Here is a 25,871-nt window from a genome sequence, read left to right on the forward strand (position 1 = left end):
TTGAGCTCATGGAGCTGCCAGTCCAAGTCTGCAGCATCTTATGTAATTGGCTTTGTGGTTTAAGCCATTCTTAGTTGGGATTTCTGTTACTTGAGCTGAAACCATTTTGATGGGAACCAGTTAGTACAGTCTCATGGCTGGGCTTTATTTTGTGCTGACTTTTAGTTGTTTTTTTTTTTTTCAATGTTAAATATTAAACAAAACATCCTATATATTTGTCTTCCTCCAATGCCCTTGATTATTCGGAAGCTGAAAGTTCATTCTTTGTATTTATGAGCTTTCCTTATAAATTACTGATTCCAACACTTGTGGCCATCACCCTAGAATTGAGATATCAGTTTCAGTAATCTTTTTCTGATTTCCTAATGAATACTATATGATGCTGGACAAAACAAGGTAGAGTGTCATTTCTGATAAGATCTGTAGCATCTTGGTGATGCAAGTACAGAAGAGCCTTTCTCTTGTTTTATTCCTCTCTCCATGTACCCCTTTCCAGAAATGAAGTCTGAAGGGTTCTCCATGTTTTGTTAACCACTGAGCCCTGTCGTACAATAGTCTCATGTGTTACTCCCTCCATCCCCCACCAGTACTGTTCCTGTATGTGGCAAGATAAAAATGTATTCATCTGTGTATCTAGTTCATCATATCATTCTGCTGGCTAAAAGCTTCTGGATTTTCTCACTCAGTCTCTTTGTTCTGATCCTTTTGAGGATCATTCTATATTGTCTGACTGCTTCTTAAGCAGTGAAAGAGAATCTGGAGCAAGGTGGAAGTGAGGAAGGTGATATGAGAGACTGGCCAGGATGAGACTGAAGGAGTTCTAGGTAGGTGAAAATCTGAGGAAAGAGTAATGGAAGCAAGGTCCAGGTTGAGGTCAGAGAGTTGGGGAGAAACTTATGCAGGGCAGCCAGTCACCTGGTTTGCATGAGGATGGCCAAATGGATTGTTGACAGCCAGTATTCATTCTGAAAGATCAGTACCTAGGCTGTGTCAATATTTCGAGTATCCCTCTGAAGTCATGGGTACTTGAAAAATCTCTGGGAGATACTGGTCCTCTGTGGTGTTAGAGATTTGAAATAAAAATTTTAGAAAAACAAGTTGGATAATATTTGATTTTATTTTTGGGGGGGGGTGTGGGTTTTTTCTTTTCTGTTGTTGTTCGTTTTGTTTTGTTTTCTGTTACCACTCTGGGACTGAAGCACCACTCTGAGTCACAGCCTAGAGGTGTGTGACCTGTATAATCTTTGTCTTTTTTTCTTTTTTTATGGGAAAAGAGTGATACACTGGACGCCAACTGTTTTATTCAAATGCAGGAAGTATTTTTCCCTTAAGACTTAAGAGTTTAGGAGCACTAAATTTAGCTCCCTATAAATATGTTTGCTTTTTTAAGGAAAATCTCCTCTCTTTCAGGAAGTGTTGTAGTGATAAAGCGATGGAACAAAAGTCTTATGAGCTTCTCTTGGCGCTTATTTATCTTTAAACATATTCTTGCCTCTTAGAACCACTATCTGTTAAACCAATGTGTCATCAACAGCTATGTTGTAAAATAATTAATACTGTATCCTAGTTTTAATTTAGCTGCTACTTGCTTTTGAGTCCAAATTCATAAACCTATTCCTTTTGGACATAAACAAGGATGAAGTATGGCTGCAGATGGAGCTGGGACACCCAACAGTGTGACAAACTGGTGTGGGGGCCAGAGAGGAAAATGCTAAATGAAAATGCTTTATTTTCATGTCAGGTTAGACCAGTGTTCTCCAATAGAAACATAACATAAGCCACAAACATGACCTACATAGGTGACTTTAAGTGTTTTAGTAGCTCCATTTAAAAATGTCAAAAGAAATAGATGAAATTAATTTTACACTTTTCTTAATGTGTTCGAAATAGTAGTGTTCCAGTAGGTAGTCAGTATAAAAAATTACTGAGTTACCATACATCCTTTATTTTTTTCTTTGCAGTAACTATTTGAAATCAAGTCTGTTGTGTGTACTAATAGCATGTCTCATACTGGTTAGCCATATTTCCAGTGCTCAGTAGCCACATGTGGCTAGTGGCTACTGTACTGAAGAGCCTAGGTCTAGACTACTTATTTTTATTTATTTCACGTTTATTTAGAGAGACTGAGTGGGGGAGGGTCAGAGAGAGAGAGAGAGAGAGAGAGATTGGAAGAGAGAGAAACCCAAGCAGGCTCTGTGCTGTCAGTGCAGAGCCTGACCCAGGCCTCCCTCTGACAAACGGTGAGATCATGACCTAAGCTGAAATCAACAGTTGGACACTGAACTCACTGAGCCAGCCAGACACCATGGTCTACACTATTTTTAAAGATAACCATTCTATTGTTCACTTGATGCTCACAACAGATCAAGATGGTGCCAGGGCACATAGGGAGAAATGATTGCTTTTTCTTCCAGCCCTATACGAACTTCCTTGTTAATTCATTTGGGACAAAGTTATGAAATGTTTGCCATAAGGCAAGAGGAGGAAGGATTGGCTTCAACATGGAAAGAGCATACTCTGAGAGGAGACTCAGAGCTTTGTGAGGTGGTTATGGAACAGTGCTTGGTGGAGATTTATGGTTGGAATTTATGGTCCAGGTTTTCTAGACTGGGTCTTTCAGGAAGATAAATATGGGAAATATAGTTACTTATTAGGAACAATATGGTATAATGGAATGAGTTCTAGATCAAGGGTCAGGAGTACTGGGCATTGGTCTAGGGGGAGAAAGGTAAACTAAAATGTATCGAGCCTACTATAACACTAAAGCACTTAACATTTTCTTACTCACTTCTCACAATAAGCCCAATAGTTAGGAATTCTAACCAATTCCAATTAACATGAATAAGTTGAGCCTGGAGAGATAGTATAGTGTCCTCGCTTATCGAGGATTTATGATAAAGTCTTAGCTCTAATTCCAAAGCCGCTAGGTTCTTAACATTATAATCTACATACATGCCATATAGTAGGCTCTATCTTCTACACATTAGGCTTTAACTAAAGAAGCAGAACCAGGCATGCATCTCATGCTGGAGCTCAAGTACACAACAGAGGCAGTGATAAAGGGAAGACCACTAGCATGCTGGAAGCCACCGCATGAGATAGAACCCCACAAGATAAAACTGAGCCCCATTTCCATCTTGTTGCCTCTCCCCTTGGTCATAAAAGAATTTTGCAGCAGCCGAGGTTCTTCATCATTGAATGAAGCACATGTACCTGGCCCAGGAGTCAGACTGCCTGGAGGATCCAAGGGAAGATAGAGCATTTCCAGGCCCAGTGGCTGCTCCATAGCAGTGAGCTGAACCAGCAGATCAGCAACAAAGTGTAAGAGTGACAAGATGGCTAGAGTTTCCCTTAATCTCTTTTCCCAACAATCTTCTCTGTAGCCCATCATGATGGGAAGCACATAGGGGATTCTGGGAAATGTAGTTTACCTTATTGAAGCTGACGCATAACAAAGCCATCACATAGGTACTCAGTAAATATTTGTTGAATGAATGAATGAGTGAACATTGTGCTGCTTCCCTTGGAAGTTTTTTGGGAATTGGAACACCTAATTGTCGCTCTGCTTCTTATAAGCCAAGCCATCTGGAACAAGTCACTTAATCCTTTGAGTCTTGATTTACTTGTCTATAAAACTCCAAGAATAATCCTGGTTAATAGGACTTTTATAAGGATCAGTTGGGATGATCTGAACAAAAGCACTGTGAACATCATAAAGCATAAAACAAATGTATTGTTTTAATTATGAATGTTGTTACTACTTCAGCTTCTTAATCTATCATAGGGAGTAATAGTTCCTGAGCAATTTACCTTACAGGTGTGCTAGGAAGATTAAATGGGATGAAGTATGTAGAGTACTCTGCCAGCTATGCCATGGCATATACTTCAAAAGTGAGACTTCAGTTATCCTTTGACACTGAGATACATTTTGCACCTAATGTTTTAGTTCTGGGCTAAATGGGTTAGAGGGACAAGTGTGTAATTGGTAACTCTGAGACCTGGAGGGCAGTGGCCATTTCTTGGATGGGAGTTGTGGGCAGTGGATAAAGTTTCTGTTCTATAAGTTTGGGCTTGCATTTCATAGCAACCAAACCTGCTCATCAAAATGAAGAAATCCCTGCGGAAGTTCTTAGTGAAGATGGCATAGAGGAAGGGGTTGGCACAGGAGTTGATGGGGTAGAACAGGACCAGTAGGATCTTTGACTTGGACACAGTGATGAGGGGCACCTTGAGGGAGGCAGAGATGGCAAAGAAGGAGATGGGTGCCATGCAGAGGAAGTCTGTGAAGATGAGCATAGCCATGCGCTTGGCGATCTTGGTGTCACTAGAGGAGGACACAATATTGGGGTTTCTCACTGTGAGGTAGATGTGAGCATAGCAGCCACAGATAACCACAAAGGCCAGGACATTGAGCACAAGGAGGGACATAACATAGAGCTGTGACAAGGGGCTGTCAATATCCATGGGCAGGCAGATGCTCACCTTCATGTAGCTGCTGATGCCAAAGATGGGAAAGAGGGCGACCGTGAAAGCAAAGATCCAGCCTAGCAGCATGATGCTGGCAGCATGGCGGAGCTGTACTTTGCATTCTAGCTGCATGGCATGGGTGATGGTATGCCATCTTTCCAGTGTTATGACTGTCAGGGTGTAGACTGAAAGCTCACTGGCAAAGACTGTGAAAAAGCCAGCAGCATCACAGCCTGCTCCAGTTTGCCAGTCAATGGCATAGTTGTGGTATTGGCTTTTGGTGTAGATATCAACTGATGCTATGAGCAGTAGGTAGATTCCAATGCAGAGATCAGCAAAGGCTAGATTGCACATAAGGAACCGGGGAACTGTGAGTTTGTATTGGCTGGTTATCAGGATCATCAACACTATGATGTTCCCTGTGATGGCCAGGATGCTAATAAACCATATCAAGACCCTTAGAATATCATACCCCATGATATCTTCACATGGGTTGAATGCATCTGGCTTAGGGGAGCAAGTCACATCAACCACTTCATTGCATAAGTCATAGTCAAATTCACTGTACATCATGTCAAATCCTTTGGTGTAACTGGATTCCTCGTCTTCTGCCAGAGAGACTCTCTGACCCCTAGCCTGAGTCATATCATCAACTTCTTGCCTTAAAATAGATTTGTTGCAAATTGGATGAAGCTCAGAGCTAGAAAAATACAAAAAGGAACAGAATCAACATCCTGGATCCAGAAAGGCAAATACATCACTGTTTTTGCACAGGGTGGAAATGATTGGGTTTCTTCCTGATTTTTTTTTTCTCTTCTCACAGTCTGTCTGCCCTTGAGGCTAAGCTCAAGGGTTAATGGTGCTTACTGTAAATGAACAGAACAACTTGTGTATATATTCCTAGAGTTGGATGGCCCACTGGGGAAACCATCTGGCCACAACCTGAATGTGGGAGGAAGGCGCCTGGGACTAGCTAAGCTTTGCTGTTAAGTGCAAATAATTTACGGACCTAATATCTACTTCACCCTTTGCCTTACCCTTTTCTATTCAGCTATCTGTTAACATGCCTGAGTAGGATATAACCCTATTCCTCCACTATTTACTGAAGTTGCTGTAAGATCTGGGCTGTTATGAACTGAATGGAGAACTTATTTGCTTGTTTCTTTTCTCTTTCTCTCTCTCTTTCTCTCTTTCTCTCTCTCTTTCTCTCTCTCTTTCTCTCTCTCTTTCTCTGTCTTTCTGTCTTTCTCTCTCTGTCTTTCTGTCTGTCTTTCTCTTTCTCTGTCTTTCTCTCTTTCTCTCTCTTTCTCTCTCTCTCTCTTTCTCTCTCTCTCTTTCTCTCTCTCTCTCTCTCTTTCTCTCTCTCTCTCTCTCTCTCTTTCCCCCTCCCCCTCTTTCCCCCTCCCCCTCTTTCCCCCTCCCCCTCTTTCCCCCTCCCCCTCTTTCCCCCTCCCCCTCTTTCCCCCTCCCCCTCTTTCCCCCTCCCCCTCTTTCCCCCTCCCCCTCTTTCCCCCTCCCCCTCTCATATGTATATATCTACATAAGGTAGACAAGCAGAATCTGTAGTCAGTTCCCAACCAGCAGCTTTCCCTGGCTCTTTGGTACTCAGGCTAGTGAGAGGTCTGCTGATTTGCCTGAGATGTTACTCAGGGTCCTATTCTCTATTAGCTCACTTCCCAGGAGCCACAATAGGCCTCAGGTATATAGTGATCTGCAAGGTAAAGCTGGGCTGTCGTATTAAATAGTAAGTGCAGGGAGAGCAAACATAGATTGTGAGGGGGGGGGTGTCTAATTTATTCCAAGATTATAACTTGCTCCCTGGGGAGCTGTCCTTTCTTGGGCTTACTTTTCTCTCTTGGTTTTTCTGCTAAACCGAAATGAGCAAGAGGCCTAGACAACAGAATAGAGGTGCTTACAGCAGGGATTTGAATGAAAAGCAGATGATAACTATTCTACCCATATGGGTGGATAGTGCATGTAGAGATAGGGTAATAGTTGTTTTAAAGCAAAGCCTTAGGGAAAGGAGATATTTTACACTGGGTCTCTTTTTGGATGGAAAAAATTTCATATAAACACATACCATTTCCTTCTGCTCTTGTTCCCTGAAAAGCAAACTCACAGCAATGTTAAGGGACTTTGTTTCTCTCATACTCTCATGTGAGTAGGGAAGTGGCTATTAAACCCTTAAAGAAATTGCTGTAAGGAGAGAGTAGCTGGGGGAGTGGAGGAAGTAAAGGTTGCATTTGATACTAAGGGAGGGGTCCTGGCTAAGTGTTCTGACATACATGGACTGAATTTTTCTCCATCAACCTCTGAGAAGGGGCTGTTAGGGAGAACCCTCTCCTTTTGTTTCTCCCCTCTGGGAAGTGAATTGAATTGCCAGAAAGTCATTGTCCATTGGCCCAAGGGACCCTCCCGCCGCCCCCCCCCCCCAACCACTTCCTGGAGAATGTGTTGTCTTTCATGTTAGAGACTGGTTGGGCTTCTCCCAGCACTCACAGGTTGCATGAAAAGGAGCAAAACAATGAACATACATGTAATTGAAAATGCCAGAAAATCTTTTGGTTCAGTCAGAGATGTTACAAGAAAGGTGAGGCAAGGGATGGGCCTGGCGGGGTGGTGGTGGTGGGGGCAGTGGGGATAAGAGAATCACTTGGTCCTTCATCTAACTTGTGACTCCTAAACCCTGTCATTAGATTAGCAGAAGCACGATTTTAAGAACAGAAAGTAAGTAACCTGGTGTCTACAGATGGCAATTCTGTTCATTGAAACAGATCTGACTTAACCATCTAGAGTCAGCCTTCACTTCCTGGGGCTTGCCTTGGCTTCTGTGAAGATTCTTACTGTCAATAATGCTACTAACATATTTTAAATATTGATGCTTCCCTTTCCTGAAACAGAAGTGATCAGCCACATGAATGTGGAAAACGTAAACAATGTATGTCTCTTAGAAAAGAATAGAAACAAAAATAGAAATGAGGGAATATAGTGTTTCTTCTGCAGTACCTTAGCAAATAATAAGCATCATAAAGAGTTGGGAGATCAGTTTAGGGTCATTTTTAAAAAAGTTTTCTTGAACCCCAATAAATTAATGAGCTGATGGTTGCAAAGTGTGTAGTGGAGTGGCCCAGAGCTTGAGTTTGGAAACAAAGAAAAGGGTTTGGATCTGAGTTGGGTGGTGTTGGTCAAATTATGTACTGTCTCTGAGGCTCAGGTTCTGCCTCTGTGAGGAGGGAATAAAAATACTATTGCCTTTGTAAGAATTACAGGAGATAAAGGTGCAAAGTTTAACGGGACCCAGCAATGAGACCTTAGCAAATATGAGCAATACCAAGACAGATGATGGTGGTTACTTAGTTCATGTTGGGGCCCAGGCCCTGTGTGGGTATTTAGATGTATATGCCACAGTGAATCAATTTAAAATCTAGTTGTGAAGAGAAAGCCTAAAACTGAAATCACAAAATGAGCAAAATAACTTTGGAAGCTAAGTGTTGAACTATGACAAAGAGATAAATGGTTCAAGGACAGATGAGGGGTGTGGTTAACCAAGTCTTTCTGTGAGAGGGTCCTTGGCCAAAACCTCACAGTCACAAGGGCTTAATGCTTACATCTTGGGCATGGTTTCTAAATGCAGATTGTAAGAACAATTGTATTGTACAACTTTAAATTTGAATCTCATTACTAAACCACACCTATGGTATAGGATGAAATGACACCATTAAAAAAAAAAAAAACCCTGCAATTATCTCACGAATATATAACTATTTTATTTTGTGTTTGTGGGCGTGAGTTTGTTAAATATAATGGCTAAAGGCCCACTGCAATATTTGTTACTCTGTTTTGGCATCTCTTCCTAGGAGAGGGGCGATCCTCTCTTTTGCTGTACCAGACAGGCCCTGATGGTCAATTACAATAGGGACCTAGAAAGGGTGAGAGCCAGGTAATCTGGGGGCAATCAGGAAAGGTCATGGGACAATGTGAGACAGACTTGAAGATTTCTGGTTGGGAACCCTGAGGCTGCATCTATGCTACCAGGGGGTGGCAAGACCGGAGGAGTATGAGCAATACTCCTAACACTGGGCCAGGCAACATATCACATGCAGCTCTTATAGTGATCTTGACTTCTTCGGAGATTTTTTTCCTGAAGGGTATTCAGTTCCAGGGTTTTGCCAGTAAATTGGTATCTTTCTCGTCCCCGCTGGAATAACTCTTATCTGGAATATAAAAGCTCAAACCTTGTTTACTGCAGCCCAACCCCTTCTGCATCCTGATTCTAGTCCTTAGGAAGAAATTCCCTGGCCCTGGAGCTAATGTGTGAGGAGTGTCCAATTCTGGATAGTTTTTCAGTGATGCATGCTATTTCTGAAAATAGCCTCTTTTCTGCAAATCCTTCAAATGGGTGTGAGTGTGGACTCCTAGTTACTCTGAAAACAATTTAGGGTATATACTATCTGTTTCATTTTTGTTTTATCTTGCTTTTGAGCAGGGGCTATGCCTACATGGGCAGATGAGTATGTGTTAAAGGTTGAACAATAGAGGGGATTATACTATACAGTGAAATGACAACACAGGGAAGCTGTATTAGTGCTGGGGTACTACACAAGAGTGTGATAAGGCACCATCTGAGTGTAACTGTATGTGGATTGTGTCAGTGAGCTCAGGGGAGGTGGAGGGCTTTGAGAACTCCTGATATCCAGTACATTCTATCTGCAATTGAGTCTTTAAATGCCTGGGACATTTTTGTGCAATCTCAAAAATATTGCCCCTCCACTCTTACCAGAGCCTCTCTATGATTCATTCATCTTTTTAACCAGTTACCTCCTGGTTTTTGTCTCTGTTTGCATTACCTGCTTTTCTGGGCTTTCTCAAATCTGACCAGCCTTGAAAGCCAAAGTGAACAGATGTCCCAATCTTTGTCCTGCCTGTGATGTGCTAAGATCCAAAGATGGATTAGGGAGCCTTGAGTGGTTAGGATATATTATGGACAGGTGCATCAGTCACTTGAATGGCATTTACGCTTCTCCCATCCAAAGTTGATTTTGATGGTCCCTGGGACATTTATAGGGTGCAGAGTTGGAGACTTGAAGGACAAATCCATATTGGTACCAAGGAAAAGGGGGACAAATGTTCATTAAACATCAGCTATGAGTCAGGCATTATGCTCGGTGTTTTTCATGTTACTTCATTTAATATTTGGAATGTCATCTACCATGTGGGTAGCCCTCTCTTGTGAGCCCATTTTCAAGAAAATGAGAAACCCTTCACAATACTGAAGCTGCAATCTAGAATATGCCTAAGGTCTTTCATCCGCTTTCTCTCTACAAGTGGATTCTCTTCATGCTGCAGATACGTGGAAGTTATGGACCAAGTTCTGCGTTGTAGAAATTCCCAAGTGGGGCTCAAGGGATGGACATGGGAAGACTCACATTGGCCGTCTCCAGTTTGCAAAGGCACAGCAGTGGCTAGGGTAGGTGAGGCTGGCCTCCATGAGTGTGACAAACTTATCCAGACTGGGAAGCTTTTTCAAGTTGTATGTTGACTTGGCCCGAAGCTTCTTAAGATTTTCTAAGCCATAGCTAGGCAGGGAATGGATCCTGGTTCTTGAAATGTCTCTATAAGGAGAAAATGTAAATAAGCCTGATTATTATGGACCTAAAATTTTCTGCTTGATTAGCAGGCAAAATTGCGGATGTAGTAGTGATATTCTTACACGAGTGAGGAGGGTGATGCCAATTGATCCAACACATCTCAGTCAGATCAATATATAGCTACTAGGACATGTGGTCCCCTAGAGCCCTGGCCCTTGGGTTTGCAGTAGGAGGACTTAGATAACAGGTTTCTCTGATCACTGGTTATACACACATCATGCCCGATCTGGGGCTTAACTATAGCCATCTCCCCTTCTATAGTCTGTCTGGAATAGATATCCACTAATTTACATCAGTTGAAGAAATGGAAGCCATTTCCTCCCCACTATAAAGCTAGCTACAAAAAATACTTGAGATGAGCGAGGGTGGAATCTGTGGCCAAATTTCAGAAAAGTGTGAGAAGAAACACCATAAGGGTAAGAGGAGTCTGGTGGGCAGTAGAGGCACCCTCAGCACAAAGTTGAAATGGCAATAGAGAGTGGTGATTATGAATATAGCCAGACTAGCCTGTGTATGTACCCTGTCCCTCTACCTATTAGATTTGTGATCTTGATAAAGTAATGTCACTTCTCCATTTCTGTCTCCTCAGCCATAAAATAGGAATGGTAATAATCACAGCTGCCTCAAAGGGTTGTTGGGACAATTAAATGAGTTAAAGTACACAGGAAACTTCCTGGCCAATAAACAGCACTTAAGAAATTGCAGATATTTTTAGTAAACACCTCTCGGTCTCTCGGTCTCTCGGTCTCTCGGTCTCTCGGTCTCTCGGTCTCTCGGTCTCTCGGTCTCTCGGTCTCTCGGTCTCTCGGTCTCTCGGTCTCTCGGTCTCTCGGTCTCTCGGTCTCTCGGTCTCTCGGTCTCTCGGTCTCTCGGTCTCTCGGTCTCTCGGTGTCTCGGTCTCTCGGTGTCTCGGTCTCGGTCGGTGTCTCGGTCTCTCTCGGTCTCTCTCGGTCTCTCTCGGTCTCTCTCGGTCTCTCTCGGTCTCTCTCGGTCTCTCTCGGTCTCGGTCTCGGTCGGTGTCTCGGTCTCTCTCGGTCTCTCTCGGTCTCGGTCTCGGTCGGTGTCTCGGTCTCTCTCTGTCTCTCTCGGTCTCGGTCTCGGTCGGTGTCTCGGTCTCTCTCTGTCTCTCTCGGTCTCGGTCTCGGTCGGTGTCTCGGTCTCTCTCTGTCTCTGTCTGTCTCGGTCTCGGTCGGTGTCTCGGTCTCTCTCTGTCTCTGTCTGTCTCGGTCTCGGTCGGTGTCTCGGTCTCTCTCTGTCTCTGTCTGTCTCGGTCTCGGTCGGTGTCTCGGTCTCTCTCTGTCTCTGTCTGTCTCGGTCTCGGTCGGTGTCTCGGTCTCTCTCTGTCTCTGTCTGTCTCGGTCTCGGTCGGTGTCTCGGTCTCTCTCTGTCTCTCTCTGTCTCGGTCTCGGTCGGTGTCTCGGTCTCTCTCTGTCTCTCTCTGTCTCTCTCTGTCTCTCTCGGTCGGTGTCTCGGTCGGTGTCTCTGTCTCTCTCTGTCTCTCTCTGTCTGTCTCGGTCGGTGTCTCGGTCGGTGTCTCGGTCGGTGTCTCGGTCGGTGTCTCTGTCTCTCTCTGTCTCTCTCTGTCTCTCTCTGTCTCTCTCTGTCTCTCTCTGTCTCTCTCTGTCTCTCTCGGTCGGTGTCTCGGTCGGTGTCTCGGTCGGTGTCTCGGTCTCTCTCTGTCTCTCTCTGTCTCTCTCTGTCTCTCTCGGTCGGTGTCTCGGTCGGTGTCTCGGTCGGTGTCTCGGTCGGTGTCTCGGTCTCTCTCTGTCTCTCTCTGTCTCTCTCTGTCTCTCTCGGTCGGTGTCTCGGTCGGTGTCTCGGTCGGTGTCTCGGTCTCTCTCTGTCTCTCTCGGTCGGTGTCTCGGTCGGTGTCTCGGTCGGTGTCTCGGTCGGTGTCTCGGTCTCTCTCTGTCTCTCTCGGTCGGTGTCTCGGTCGGTGTCTCGGTCTCTCTCTGTCTCGGTCTCGGTCGGTGTCTCGGTCTCTCTCTGTCTCTCTCTGTCTCGGTCTCGGTCGGTGTCTCGGTCTCTCTCTGTCTCTCTCTGTCTCGGTCTCGGTCGGTGTCTCGGTCTCTCTCTGTCTCTCTCTGTCTCTCTCTGTCTCTCTCGGTCGGTGTCTCGGTCGGTGTCTCTGTCTCTCTCTGTCTCTCTCTGTCTCTCTCTGTCTCTCTCTGTCTCTCTCTGTCTCTCTCGGTCGGTGTCTCGGTCGGTGTCTCGGTCGGTGTCTCTGTCTCTCTCTGTCTCTCTCTGTCTCTCTCTGTCTCTCTCTGTCTCTCTCGGTCGGTGTCTCGGTCGGTGTCTCGGTCGGTGTCTCGGTCTCTCTCTGTCTCTCTCTGTCTCTCTCTGTCTCTCTCGGTCGGTGTCTCGGTCGGTGTCTCGGTCGGTGTCTCGGTCTCTCTCTGTCTCTCTCTGTCTCTCTCTGTCTCTCTCTGTCTCTCTCGGTCGGTGTCTCGGTCGGTGTCTCGGTCGGTGTCTCGGTCTCTCTCTGTCTCTCTCTGTCTCTCTCTGTCTCTCTCGGTCGGTGTCTCGGTCGGTGTCTCGGTCGGTGTCTCGGTCTCTCTCTGTCTCTCTCGGTCGGTGTCTCGGTCGGTGTCTCGGTCGGTGTCTCGGTCTCTCTCTGTCTCTCTCGGTCGGTGTCTCGGTCGGTGTCTCGGTCTCTCTCTGTCTCGGTCTCGGTCGGTGTCTCGGTCTCTCTCTGTCTCTCTCTGTCTCGGTCTCGGTCGGTGTCTCGGTCTCTCTCTGTCTCTCTCTGTCTCGGTCTCGGTCGGTGTCTCGGTCTCTCTCTGTCTCTCTCTGTCTCTCTCTGTCTCTCTCGGTCGGTGTCTCGGTCGGTGTCTCTGTCTCTCTCTGTCTCTCTCTGTCTCTCTCTGTCTCTCTCGGTCGGTGTCTCGGTCGGTGTCTCGGTCGGTGTCTCTGTCTCTCTCTGTCTCTCTCTGTCTCTCTCTGTCTCTCTCTGTCTCTCTCGGTCGGTGTCTCGGTCGGTGTCTCGGTCGGTGTCTCGGTCTCTCTCTGTCTCTCTCTGTCTCTCTCTGTCTCTCTCGGTCGGTGTCTCGGTCGGTGTCTCGGTCGGTGTCTCGGTCTCTCTCTGTCTCTCTCTGTCTCTCTCTGTCTCTCTCGGTCGGTGTCTCGGTCGGTGTCTCGGTCGGTGTCTCGGTCTCTCTCTGTCTCTCTCGGTCGGTGTCTCGGTCGGTGTCTCGGTCGGTGTCTCGGTCGGTGTCTCGGTCTCTCTCTGTCTCTCTCGGTCGGTGTCTCGGTCGGTGTCTCGGTCTCTCTCTGTCTCGGTCTCGGTCGGTGTCTCGGTCTCTCTCTGTCTCTCTCTGTCTCGGTCTCGGTCGGTGTCTCTGACTCTCTCGGGGTCTCTCATACAGTTTTTTTGCCTTGTAGGAGTCTCTGCTTGGGCAAATTAGCAGAGGTCTACATGGAAGTCCCCAGAAATGTGCATTTTAATCAAGTTTGTGTCCCTGGAGGACTTCTGGTAGCCATACCAGTGACATTGGGTGCCTTTCTGGCAGCATGGTTGGCAGCTGCAATTCTCACAACAACCAAGACCAGCTAGTGGCAGCATGGGGCTCTAAATGGTACCAGCTTAGACCTGTTGGAGCCAGCAGGTTGGCCATGAAGGAGTGATTCTGATGGGGGCAGTAGCACGTGATAATAAGGTCTCAGCACCCTTGGGGACCTTAGATATATGTGGGGAAGGAGAAACTTCTAATGTCTGCATTTCCTGTAAGTAAAAGTAGTGGGCACTCAGAACAATAAACTTGGGTATGAAAATGCATTTGCTACCCCATATGTTCTCAAAGTCTGGTGAAAATGACATTCTCAAAACCTTGTTTTCATTATGTCCTTCATTTCCTTTCCCACATTCTGTATGCTTCCTGTTGTCCACTGAAACCCACCTCTAATTTCTTCCCTATTTGTCATCTCCTTTTCCCAAACTTAAAACAGTTTTTAATAACGGATGTCACTTTTTCCTTACAATGCAACATGGTTTCTACTCAAACCCTAGAGAAACAATACTTTCCAAGGCCACAGTTTCATTCTAACCTTCTTGATTTCTCAATTATATTTCATGTGTAAAACATTCTTCCTGAGACTTTTTCGTGGCATCACATTCTCTTTAATTTTTTCTGACATCTTCTTTGACTCTGGATTTTGTTATTCTTTCTCTTCTATCTTTTCTTTAAATATTGGAGTTTCTCCAAACTTTGGTACCTTTCTGACAGTATATAACCTTCTCAGATATTACCCACTTCTTTGGTTTCAGATACTGGAGATATGCTGATGGCTTCTGAATGTATGTTCCAGCTCAGATCCTACTTCTGAACCCAGGTCCAGATAATCAGTTGTCCATCATACCCCACTATGTTGATGACTTTCAAGTATTAAAACCGAATTTACCACCTTCCATTTAAATATGTTCCTCCTTATGTTTTTCCGTTCTCAGCAAATGACTCCTCCATTTTCCTCTGTTGCTCAAGATGGAAACTGGAAGTTGTGCTTGACTCCTACCTCTTCCTCACTTGGACATTGGGTTTCGTCAACTGAGACCTGACTTTATATCTGTTTGAAATCCATCTATTCCTCTGGTACCACTTTAGTTTCTGTAGTTTCGGCCTGGACAAAGACAGTAGCCTCATAACTGTTGTGCCTGTGACCATGGCATTCACAAGGGTTCTCCAGAGTAATAGAACTAGTATAGGATATAAAGAGATAAATAGGAAGAAATTTATTATGGGAATTGCCTCATGAGATTATGAAGGCTGGGAAATCCTGTGCTATGCTATCTGTAAGCTGGAGAATTAGGAAAGCTGGAGGTATAGTTGAATCCAAGTCCAAAGGCCTGGGGACCAGGAAGGCCACTGGTCTAAATTCCAGAATCTGGAGGCCCAAGAACCAGGAGCTCCAATGTCTGAGGCTAGGAGAAGATAGATGTTCCAGCTCAAGAAGAAAGCAAGCAAATTTGCCTTTTCTCTGCCTTTTTGTTCCTTTTGGGCCCTAACTAATGGAATGATGCCTACCTACATAGAGGGGGGTGATCTTCCTTACTCAGTCTATTGATTCAAATGCTAATTTCTTCTGGAAACAGTTTCATGGGTAGACTCATAAATGTTTTACCACTTATCTGGGCATCCCACAGCCCAGTCAAGTTGACAAATAAAATTAATCATCACAACCATCTCTCTCTCCCCAATGCAATCCTTACACTGCAGATTGGCATTAAAAAAAATCACCCAGATTATGGCTTCCTTCTTAAAACTCTTCGATGACTCCCCATTGTACTTTGATGAAGTACAAAGCATGGATGTGATATGTGGGTCTTTAGTCTGGTTTCTCTCCCATCCATTCTGTGCCCTTCTTTATGCTCTACTCTGTATTGCAGGATGGATGGCCTCTGCAGGTTCCATTTCCCAGATACCTTGTCAGTCAGCTTTCAGTTGGGTTTAGCAAATGAAACTGGTGGGAAATTAGAGGGTAAGATGAAGGGTAAAAGTTAAGTGTATGATTCCATGTGTCATTAGATCTTCTGAGGATCCAGCTTCTACTCATTTGTTCAAGTCCTAGCTTTAGTAGTGGTTACCAACCAATGCTAATATTTGGACTACTTATACTCTGCTTGATATTTAGGCAAATTTACATTTGAGAGCTAATGATTACATACATGTAATACCGATGTATATTTCACTTAGTCCCCTCCTTGTTAGTATTGACAAATTGGATAAACTTGGTATCTGTTACTCAAATTCTTCTGTATGCTTCCTGATTTTTTGCTTGCTTGTTCTATCATTACTGAGAGAAGTGCATTAAAATCTCCAACTATGATTTTGGATTTGTATACTGCTACTTTTAGTTTTGTCAGTTTTTGCCTTATATATTTATGAAAATACTTCAGGTACATGGAAATTGAAACTTTTTAGATCTTCCTGGTGACTTGCTTTATATCTAGTAATATTTGTCTCCTAAAGCTTTGGATGTTTCTTTGCTAATTGCTCCTTGACCTCCAACTGTTGGAGTACCCATGGGCTCAGAGCCTAGACTTCTTTTCTCTATTTTCACTTAATCTGTGGGTCTAGTCATCTAGTCTTACAGCTTAAACACCATTTATATGTTGATGGATCCCCTGTATTTATCTCTAGATTACTCTGCTCTCCTGAACTGCAGACTCTTACGTTCAGCTGCTTCCGTAAAATCTCTTCTTGGATGGATGTCTAACGGGAAGGCCAAACTTTGGATATTAAAACTGAGTCCTTATTGTCCCCCCCAAACTTGTTCCACTTATGGCCTTTCCAGTTGGAAAAACTTGTAAGTCATGCTTGGTGCCTCTCTCTCTCTCACATTCCATATGCAAACCCTCAACAGAATACCTTGGCTTTTTTCCACACATGCCTGGGATTTAACTATTTCTCACAACATTCATTACTATCACCATAAGGTAAAAGTTCTGGCATTCCAAGGTGTCTTCTCTAAATTATCTCTTAAGTATTTTGATTCTTGAGAATTGGGGTCCCTGGAGATAAGAGCCTGACCCATAAACCTTCATCCCTGTGCTAAGTCTTCACATTCCACTGCTAGATGATCCAGCTGTCCTGGCCTGCTCTCCACTTATACTTCCTATTGGTCCAGAGCTTCTTAGTATTTTTCTCTGCCCTAGAAAATCTCTTTAGTTTCTGTTTTCAACACAATTGTTCCACTGACCAGTTCTGCTATTGACACTCATTCTGGTCTCTGAGTTCATGTTCTTGTTTCATCTGGCTTTTTCCTCCCTGCTCAAATGTGGAAGAAAGCAAAAACTTCATTTTGTCTAAAATAATTCAAGGCTCCATTCAAGGAATGAGATGAAAGTATAAAAAGTCCTTCAGGAACAATTTAAGCCAGGGCAATCATTACCTGCCATGAACATTTTTCATATTTTTAAAAGCAACAAATATAAAACAGAAAACTTTTTTCTTAGATATGCACCTCCGTTGAGTTCAGAATATAAAAAATATCACATTAAATGAAGATTTCTAAAACAAACCAAAAAAACCCCCCAAATTATTAGATTCCATGGAATGCCCTCCTCTTATACACTGGGGTAGATTAAAGATGGCTATAAATTCTTTACATTCTTTCCATACAGGGTCTATTTGCTCTTCCCTTGAGTTCAGGCTGACCTGAAATATCTTTGGATTGTAATAGCATATGATGAAAGTGTTGCTTTACCAGTTCTAGACCTTGCCTTTAAGAGTGCTGACAGCTTCTATATTGCTCTTAGAGAGCCCTAAGATGCCATGAAAGAACTCTAAATACCCTGAGACTGCTGTGCTGGGAAAAGTCTAAGCTATGTGTAGAGATCCCAGAGAACGGGATGAAATGCTATCTGTGTGTGTGCACGTGTGTGTGTGTGTGTGTGTGTGTGTGTGTGTGTGTGTAGAGAGAGAGAGAGAAAGAGAGAGCAATAGGAAGGAGGACAAATACACAAGGCATGTGGAAATAGATCCCCCAGCCTTACTACCTGACTTGATATCACTTGGATCAGAGATAAGCTACCCACTTTTCTGAAACACTAGATTATGAACAAGATGGGATGATTATTTTGAGTCAGTAAGTTTCAGAATAGTTTCTATGCCATAATAGGGATCCCAAATAGACTCCCACGGAAGTCTCTGTGATTCTGTCATCTCCATAATTTTTAACAGTTGTAGAGATATTTTTCCTTGAAAGCCATTAAGAGTGCAATAGTATTATATCCCATCGATCTTATGTCTTTCTCACCACTTACTAGCTTTTATTTTATATGCTAGCTATAAAAAATATTTCTTTTATGTTTATTTTTGAGAGACAGAGTGCAAGTAGGGGAGGGGCAGAGAGAGGGAGACACAGAATATGAAGCAGGCTCCAGGCTCTGAGCCATCAGCACAGAGCCCCATGCAGGGCTCTAACCATAAACTGTGAGATCATGACCTGAGCTGAAGTCAGAAGCTTAACCAACTGAGCCACCCAGGAGCCCCTATATCCTAGCTCTTTGTACTTGGATTTTCTCTCTGCTTCATGGCAGAGGGCTCCTTGCATTCTCACCAGTGACTTTCATGTACTAAGCACCCAGAAAATTGTTGATTTGTTTGAAGATCCACTGGGAAGTGACGCTGAATAAGAATATGGAAAAGGAAGAGCTAGGTCACCCCAGCCAACTGTGTTGTCCCCTGACTTGCAGCAGTTTCAAAGAATCTCCCACCTTGTGTTATCCCTTCTATCATTTCAAACAATATGAAATGATATTTCATACCATGAAATGATACCATGAAAAATATGTTCATGTATGTTTGTTTTGTCTGCTCAGATTTCAAATGCTCTGAGAGCCAGGATTATTAAGCTACTTATGGGTTATGCACTGTATCTAGCACAGTACTGGGCTCTCAATCTATTCAGAAGATAGTTATCTGATTAGCAGAGATGCTTCATTATTAGTATCATAATACAAATGAGAGAGTGGAGCAAGTCTTGCAGGATAGTCATTCTAAAAGGAGAAGGCTGTTGGGGCACCTGGGTGGCTCAGTTGGTTGAGCATCTGACTTTGGCTCAGGTCATGATCTCACGATTCCTGAGTTCAAGCCCCACATTGGGCTTGCTGCTATCAGCCTGTCAGCACAGAACCTGCTTCAGATCCTCTGTCCCCTCTCTCTGTTCCTCTGTTGCTTGTGCTCTCCCCTAAACAAAGAAATATTTAAAAACAATAAAGGGAGGGGCGCCTGGGTGGTGCAGTCGGTTAAGCGTCCGACTTCAGCCAGGTCACAATCTCGCGGTCCGTGAGTTTGAGCCCCGCATCAGGCTCTGGGCTGATGGCTCAGAGCCTGGAGCCTGTTTCCGATTCTGTGTCTCCCTCTCTCTCTGCCCCTCCCCCGTTCATGCTCTGTCTCTTTCTGTCCCAAAAATAAATAAACGTTGAAAAAAAAATAAAAACAATAAAGGGAGAAGGCTGTGGGGCAGACTGAGAGAGGAAATCTGGATTTCAAGGTTGCTCAGCAAAGCGGTTACTGAAAGTATCAAAGGCACCAAGGAAGGGAGCAACCTTGTGCATATAGATGTGTATGATAGATAAATAGATGTGTATGAGAGAAGCAGCAGAACCATGTATGTATTGGGTGGATTGACCTGACTGCAGTCCATTACCTAGGTGTTAGACTGGGAAGCCTGGTTGGGAAGTTTTGGTGCCTTTCTGCCTGCTCAGTTTTCTGGAGCCAGCTCCTTATTACAGCTACGGAATATGTGATCTGTTGTCATAAGTGCTAGGTGGCTTTGCTGCTATGAGGCTAAAACATCTTGTCAGAGACCTGGGATCTGGATCTTCTGGTGGATGTTGAAAGGAGGGAGTGGTTGGTAAGAGACAAATGTAGAGTCACTTATAGTTCAGTAAGGCCAGTCTTCAGGAAAGTGGTTCCTGGGTGATAAGGGAAATAAAAGTCTTTATAGAAGTATTTACTTAAAGCTTGCTGGATACTTGCTGCAGTGAATAAACATGGGACCTGTCAAGACTTTCAAATTTTGGACTGACAGAAAAATGTTTCTGATATCTGCATGGATTAAGAAAAATCCATAGAAATTTATATCAGCAGGAACAAAGATAAGTGGATAGTGTTGAGTGTGGTTTGAGACTTTACTACTAGTATTTCCACTTTTGCTCTGTGTTCCCCTAAAACTTTATCTTTTTCCTGGCTACAATCTTTGTGCATGGATTGGAAATCTATTGTTAGATTTCAATTTCTTTGTAAAAACATTTTCCATGCTTAAGATGCGAATATACAGGGATGGGGGTGGGGTAACAAAATAAGACATTATCAGTTACTCACATCTTCATGGAAGTGGATTATTAGGACTATTGGCCAAAGGTGGGCTTAGAACACAAAGCATGGCAAGTGAGGGGTTTTCAGAATGTTGATTCTGGGTAACCATATTGTGAGGAGTAAAGGGATGGAATTAGATCTCTGAGCCTTGAAAGCCAGGTGGAAGAGTCTAGAATTTATAATGAGCAAAATAATGGCTTACTGAAAGCTGTAGTTTTGTAGGATTAATCTTGAGAACCTTGAACCTGGAACATAGCAAGTGCTTATAAATACTTGTTAGGTGAACTGGAAGGAGAAAGGATTGAAGGGAGGGAAGGGATGAAGTGGCCATTGCAGAAATTCAGGCATGAGTGCTCTCTTTGCCACACACCACCACTTCATCTGTTAAAGTCACTGTATCACATGACAAAGACTTATTCTGCTCTATTAGCATAGCCTCCTGAGGAAAATTTCTGTAGAGCATATTGTTCTGGGCAGTAACATATCTTCCTTGACCAGAATGAGATAGTTAAGGGCAGGCACTGTTTATTTTTAAATTTCTCTATCCCTTACACCTAGCATAGTACCAGATACACAGTAGGTGCTCAATCAACATCTACAAAATGTAGGACATGTATGACCCAATATACTCAGTGAATAGCTGAGAAGGTTTATTACTGACGTTGTTCCTGGGGCTGGTGAGCTGGACAAGGCGGGGGCATGGCTAGTTGTGGGCTTGTGTTTTTTATCATTGTCTTTCAGGCTGGTCTAATGACTGCAGTCTTTATTTTTTTAAGATGTCACTTTGGTTAACATTTCAGCACATACTATATTTGGCAGGGACTGTTTCTGAGAATTTAAATCCTGAAAAGTACTAACAGGAGACATAAGGGGATGGTGGCTGGCACTGAAGAGATTTAGTAATCCTAAATTGTTTCAACATTGTTAGGATTCCTGATTTTGAGACACAAAGCAAAAAGGGAGACAGCTGTCAGTAATAAGGTGCTGAGTCAGGAGAGGCAGGAGTTAAATTGCACTCTGTGCCCCATTTAATAAAGTGTGTTATAGCCAGTGCCACAAATTTGATTTGAACAATTTCTATTTTTCCCAGCAAAGATATTATTACAGGTCAATCATTTCCATAAGTGAGAGCACATTTCTGGTGTATACTACACTGACAGATGGCTAGAAGACCTCTCTTTCATGATCCCAGGCGGAATAAAAAGGCAATTTACTATCTATAGGACTGTGGGTACACTGGTAATGGAAGAGAATCGTTCTTATACAAATAACTCAGTGTTTGAATCTGAACTATCAAATGAATCTGAGCTATAGCCAAATCAATTTGATAAACCATCAGAATATGATTGTACTGGCTCCAGCCTACAAAGGCAATGCATTAAATTTTCCCCACAGGAAACAGTTACCCAAGGAAACAGCAATTGCTTGATTGCTTAACACACACACACACACACACACACACACACACCCCACACACACACACAAAACTTGAGTTCAGAATATCAGGTGAAAACTCAGATGGTCAAGACACCAGAGGGGGAAATCAAGGTGCTAGGCTGCTCCTCTGAAACTCAGTGGAGCTTGTATGTGTGCCCCTGGCTTTTTCCACATCTATTTCTATTTGCGATGGAACAGCTCACCCTTGTACCCTCAGGTGTTCAGAGGTTCCCTGTTTTCACTCAGCTGAAAATTTTTGCCTTCAATAAAGGAGTTATCATTGGTTTGGGGACCCTTCCCTTGGCTCTCTTGGAATCCTTTGCACGTATCTACTGTGAGGACAAAAAACTGAGTCTGTTGGGGAGGAAGACTGACCACAGTTTGCTTGTGGAGGAGACATCCCAGAGACAGGAAGAAGTTTCCCAATTCCCAGCACTGGTTCTAGTGCAGTGATTTTTGATGTGCTCTCCAGACCAGCAACATCAGCTTCACCTGGCAGGTTATTAGACATGCAGGTTCTTAGGTCAACTCCTGACCTGATGAATCAAACTCTGGGGGTGGGAATCAGCAGTCTAGGGTTTTACAACCATGCCTGGTGATTGTGATGCATGATCACACTCAGAACCACTTACACCCGAGGTGCTTATAGCTGAGCTCTACTCTGCAATTGCCTTCTTCACACTTAGCCAAGATTTGGCTCCTCTCCAGGTACAGCCTGATTGTTGATGAAGAGGGCTGGCCCCTTGCCTTAATTCAAACTTTGAAGGGCCGTCTTAATTCCACAGTTCCCCATGGGGAGCTGAGGCTTCTGTTGCAAATGCATTGCAGTTCAACTTCCCTCTTAGCCTGATTGTGTTCTCAGCAAGTCCTTCCCTCATAAACTAATAGCACTCCTCAGTAAACCTCCTGCATGCAAACATCCATATCACAGTCTTATGTGGGGGGAATGGGAATTGGATCCAAGACATAGAGCCATAGCCTGAGCATCTACTGAGCACTGAGTGATCTGCACTATCTGTACTCCTCCTGTTCATTAACTCACAGCACCTGAGGTGGGCTAGTTTGGGGCACACGCCTAAACAAGCAACTCTCAGGCCAGGGTTTGGCAGGGGTTGTCCTATGAGTTTGTAGATTAAGAGATGGACTAGGCCATAGAATCCTAGTTCAGCAAGCAGAGGCTGGAAAGACATCTGCAGACAAACCTGAAAACCCAGAAAGGAGGCTTGATGTTTAGGTGATCAATCCTCTTGCCCCTAAGGGGAGAAGAAGGAGACTAGCAATTATAGGCTGGGCTTTCAGCCATCATCTTGCACATATATCCTCATGCATTGGGGTGAAAGATGTGGGAATGTATTATCACTCTCAACCCTTTTAAGTCATGGCAAGTGCTTCATAATTCCTTTGTATTTTCTATAAATGTTATCCACTTTATTCTGGCCAGATAGGTTCCTGTGGTAAAAGCATTGAAATATGCACTTGTAACTTGAGGACTCTGTGGAGCTGCCTGTGATGGTGACATCCCTCTTCCTGCTGGCATTTGTGGGAGGGCTGGCTGGGGGATTCATGTCTGTGTTCTCCATTAAACACTTGGATGAGACACATGGCACAGTGCCTCAGCCTGGGACTTGCTTATGCACCTGTAGGAGATGCTCTTCTGTGCTATTTGCATTTATCATTTACTGGTGTCCTTAGGCTGGGAGTCTAGTGCTTACAATTATTCCTCCTCTATTTTAGTTCACAGCCTATTGTATAACTTTCAGATGTTTGATTAGACATACTTATGTGCTTTAGACAACATGATATGGTGGGAATACATGGACTGTGAGGCAGAAGACCTAGTTTCTGGTCTAAACTCTGCCAATTACAATAGCAGTGTGATGTTTCATGGGTCTCTTTCAACTTCTGGTTCTGGTTTCCTGGATATTGAGCTCACTGAGGATCCAGTCCATCTTGAATGTTGTCAGCAGAGTGGTTAAGGTGCTATGATTTAATAGTATACTCAGTGCAAACAACATATGGAAACCTATACCATCACAGACGCATGCTGCCATGACAAACAGAGGTGTGTGTTTAGGGACATTCAAAACTCTTAAGACTTTTAGGTAAGTAAAATTGCCAGACTTCTCTGGTGGTGGTCAAAGACATCAACAGCACTTTCTATAAGTCTGTTGGTCTCCCAAGTACTTGAAGATGAGGAAACAGTAAACATTACAAGTTTTAAGTATGTGGTATATTAAAGCACACGGATGGTATACCTGGCATTCCCTATTTGTCATGCCCATGAACTACTTGGTACTTCATAACACACATCATGACCTGTCATATTACGATGTATATTATTGTCTGATTCTCTTTTGAGAATATAAGCTTTCTGTGAGGAAGAACTTTCTGTGAGGAAACCAAGGCGTAGAGAGATGAAGGAATGGTTTTAAATCAAAGTAGTCTTCTCTGGCCTCTCTGCTTTCATCACGCCGATACTTTCTTCTTTTGCATATACTGCCCATCTCAAGCCAGCCATACTGAAATAATCATTGAACTTTTTTGAATCGAGTCCTATATATGGGTCAAACACATGCTCTGTCATGAATAATCACCCTCTGGAGTTTCTGCTCTACCATACGGGCTAGTGCTAGAGAGACACTATATTCCAGCCTGAAGGAGAATATAAGCTTTTGGGTGAAAATTAAAGTGATGATAGATGGGAGGGAGGTAGATAAACACACACATGGGAACTGATATTGACTGTCAAGAGGTTCAGGCTAGTGGCTCTCAAATGCCTAAATTTACCTTAGGCAGGCCACAGAAGGATCACCTAGTAAAACTTGAGTTTTTTTTTTTATATGTTCGCTTATTTCTTTGCTCACTATTTTTTTCTTGCATATGACTTCTTCCTTCTGGGTTCCTTCCTACAGTACATTTATCAGTAGATGGAGTAGGTCTTGCTTAGAGCCCAGGAAAACACACGTTTTTAAAAAGCTCTTGGAGATTGGGGTCCCTGCAGCCATAAAGGCTGTCAAAGTCACAGGAGGAAGAATTCACTGTTGACTGAGGTTGTCAGGGAAGAGGTGGCAGTTAGCATGACCCCTGTGGAGGGGCAGGGGCCGATGAGCATATGGGCAGTCCCTCATGGAGAGATTGAGATGAGGAAGCAACACCAGGAGGAGGGGTCCTCATGCTGGGCTATGAGGTACTGGATGAGTCCCAAGAGGTCTGATAGAAGGCAAAGAGGATCCAAAAATAAGTGGTGTGTGGGGATCTCTCAGGGGAGGAAACTCCTAGACATTGAAGGTGAGGAAAGAGAACTGTGCTTTCTCTTTCATGGAAGGAATGTATAGCAGACTCGTTAAGAGTCTATGCTATGAGTCAGACCAGTTTGATGTTAAATGCATGCTCCAAAATTTCAATGGCTTTGGGTGAGTTAGTTAACCCCTCCAGGGAAGTCAGTTTTTCCTTCTCTAAAATGGGAACAATAGCTCCTCCTGCAGAGGTTTTATAAGGATTAAATTTGAAAATGCATCTTCAGCTTTTAAAACACTGCGGCTTGGTAAGGGCTCATTAAATATTTGTTGTTGTTATTGTTGCTGTTATGTGGTTCAGCTTAAATTGTCCCTGTAAGTCTTTGTAGATAACACAAATAAAAATTGCCAGCTCTGTATGGGAAGCTTCTCTGAATTGGAGAAAGTTGACTTCTAAGTTATACATGTTGATATGTAGCACATGGAAACAGGAGAAGCTACTTACAGAATGACTGGTCCAGAGGCTCCCTGGAAAACATCATTAGGCAATTCTTCCAAATTAATGTTATCACTTAGATTCCTGGGGATGGAGATGAGGAAAGAAGGGAAACACGAAGCCACATAAATATCACTGTTGTAAGAGCCATTTCCCTCAAATGGCCTGGAAGGATAGTCAGGGCTACTTACAGCTCATCTAGTTGGGTTCCATTGAATGCACAGTTGTGTATTTCTTGAATGCCATTCTTATTCAGCCATCTGAAATAAAAGGCCCATTAAAAAACCAATAATGTTAGATGCAAACAATACAGGGGGTTTCATAATTGGAAGCACTGGGGCAAGGTCAGACATTGCAGGTTATTGGCATAAATAAAATGCCACCCTTAAAGCTCAGGGACAGGAGTAGGAGGGAGGCTGATTTATCACTATATAACCTATGTGATGTTTGAAATTTGTATAATGAGCATGTATTACTTATTCAGAAAAAAAATGTTGAAAAGGCACACATAGGCCTAGCACCTGGATCCTGTAAGGTCTTTGCACACATTATTAGTGGGCAGAGACCATGCCATGGGGGGATAAGACAAAGATCTCTGCCATCCTGCAGAACTGAAATCATACCATTATTGGACAAGTGTTTATAAGACAAGGAACATTTTGTATCCCCTTTCTCTAAGATCTTATGTCTCTCACCCATGCTCTTCCATAACAGCAGGCCTGGCTGTCATCAAAAAGTGATCTAATTAAGCTGTCAGACAACCTGAACA

The 25,871-nt window shown here is 43.6% G+C and overlaps 1 protein-coding gene across 3 annotated transcripts in view; it reads right to left on the minus strand.

Annotated features, from left to right (window-relative positions):
• Window positions 1-2,277: 2,277 nt before the first annotated feature.
• The window catches only part of FSHR (follicle stimulating hormone receptor), a 174,595-nt gene continuing 151,001 nt past the window's right edge, over window positions 2,278-25,871 (minus strand). For all 3 annotated transcript variants that reach the window (XM_045445999.1, XM_045445998.1, XM_045445997.1), the window contains 4 exons: window positions 25,294-25,362; window positions 25,112-25,186; window positions 9,894-10,079; window positions 2,278-5,167 (listed from right to left, as the gene is read on the minus strand). In XM_045445999.1, coding sequence (XP_045301955.1) covers window positions 3,943-5,167; window positions 9,894-10,079; window positions 25,112-25,186; window positions 25,294-25,362 — 1,555 coding nt within the window. In that variant the 3' untranslated portion in view covers window positions 2,278-3,942. The remainder of the gene's footprint in view (window positions 5,168-9,893; window positions 10,080-25,111; window positions 25,187-25,293; window positions 25,363-25,871) is intronic.

The sequence above is a fragment of the Leopardus geoffroyi genome, chromosome A3 (genome assembly GCF_018350155.1).
Source record: "Leopardus geoffroyi isolate Oge1 chromosome A3, O.geoffroyi_Oge1_pat1.0, whole genome shotgun sequence".
NCBI classification, from domain to species: Eukaryota; Metazoa; Chordata; class Mammalia; order Carnivora; family Felidae; genus Leopardus; species Leopardus geoffroyi.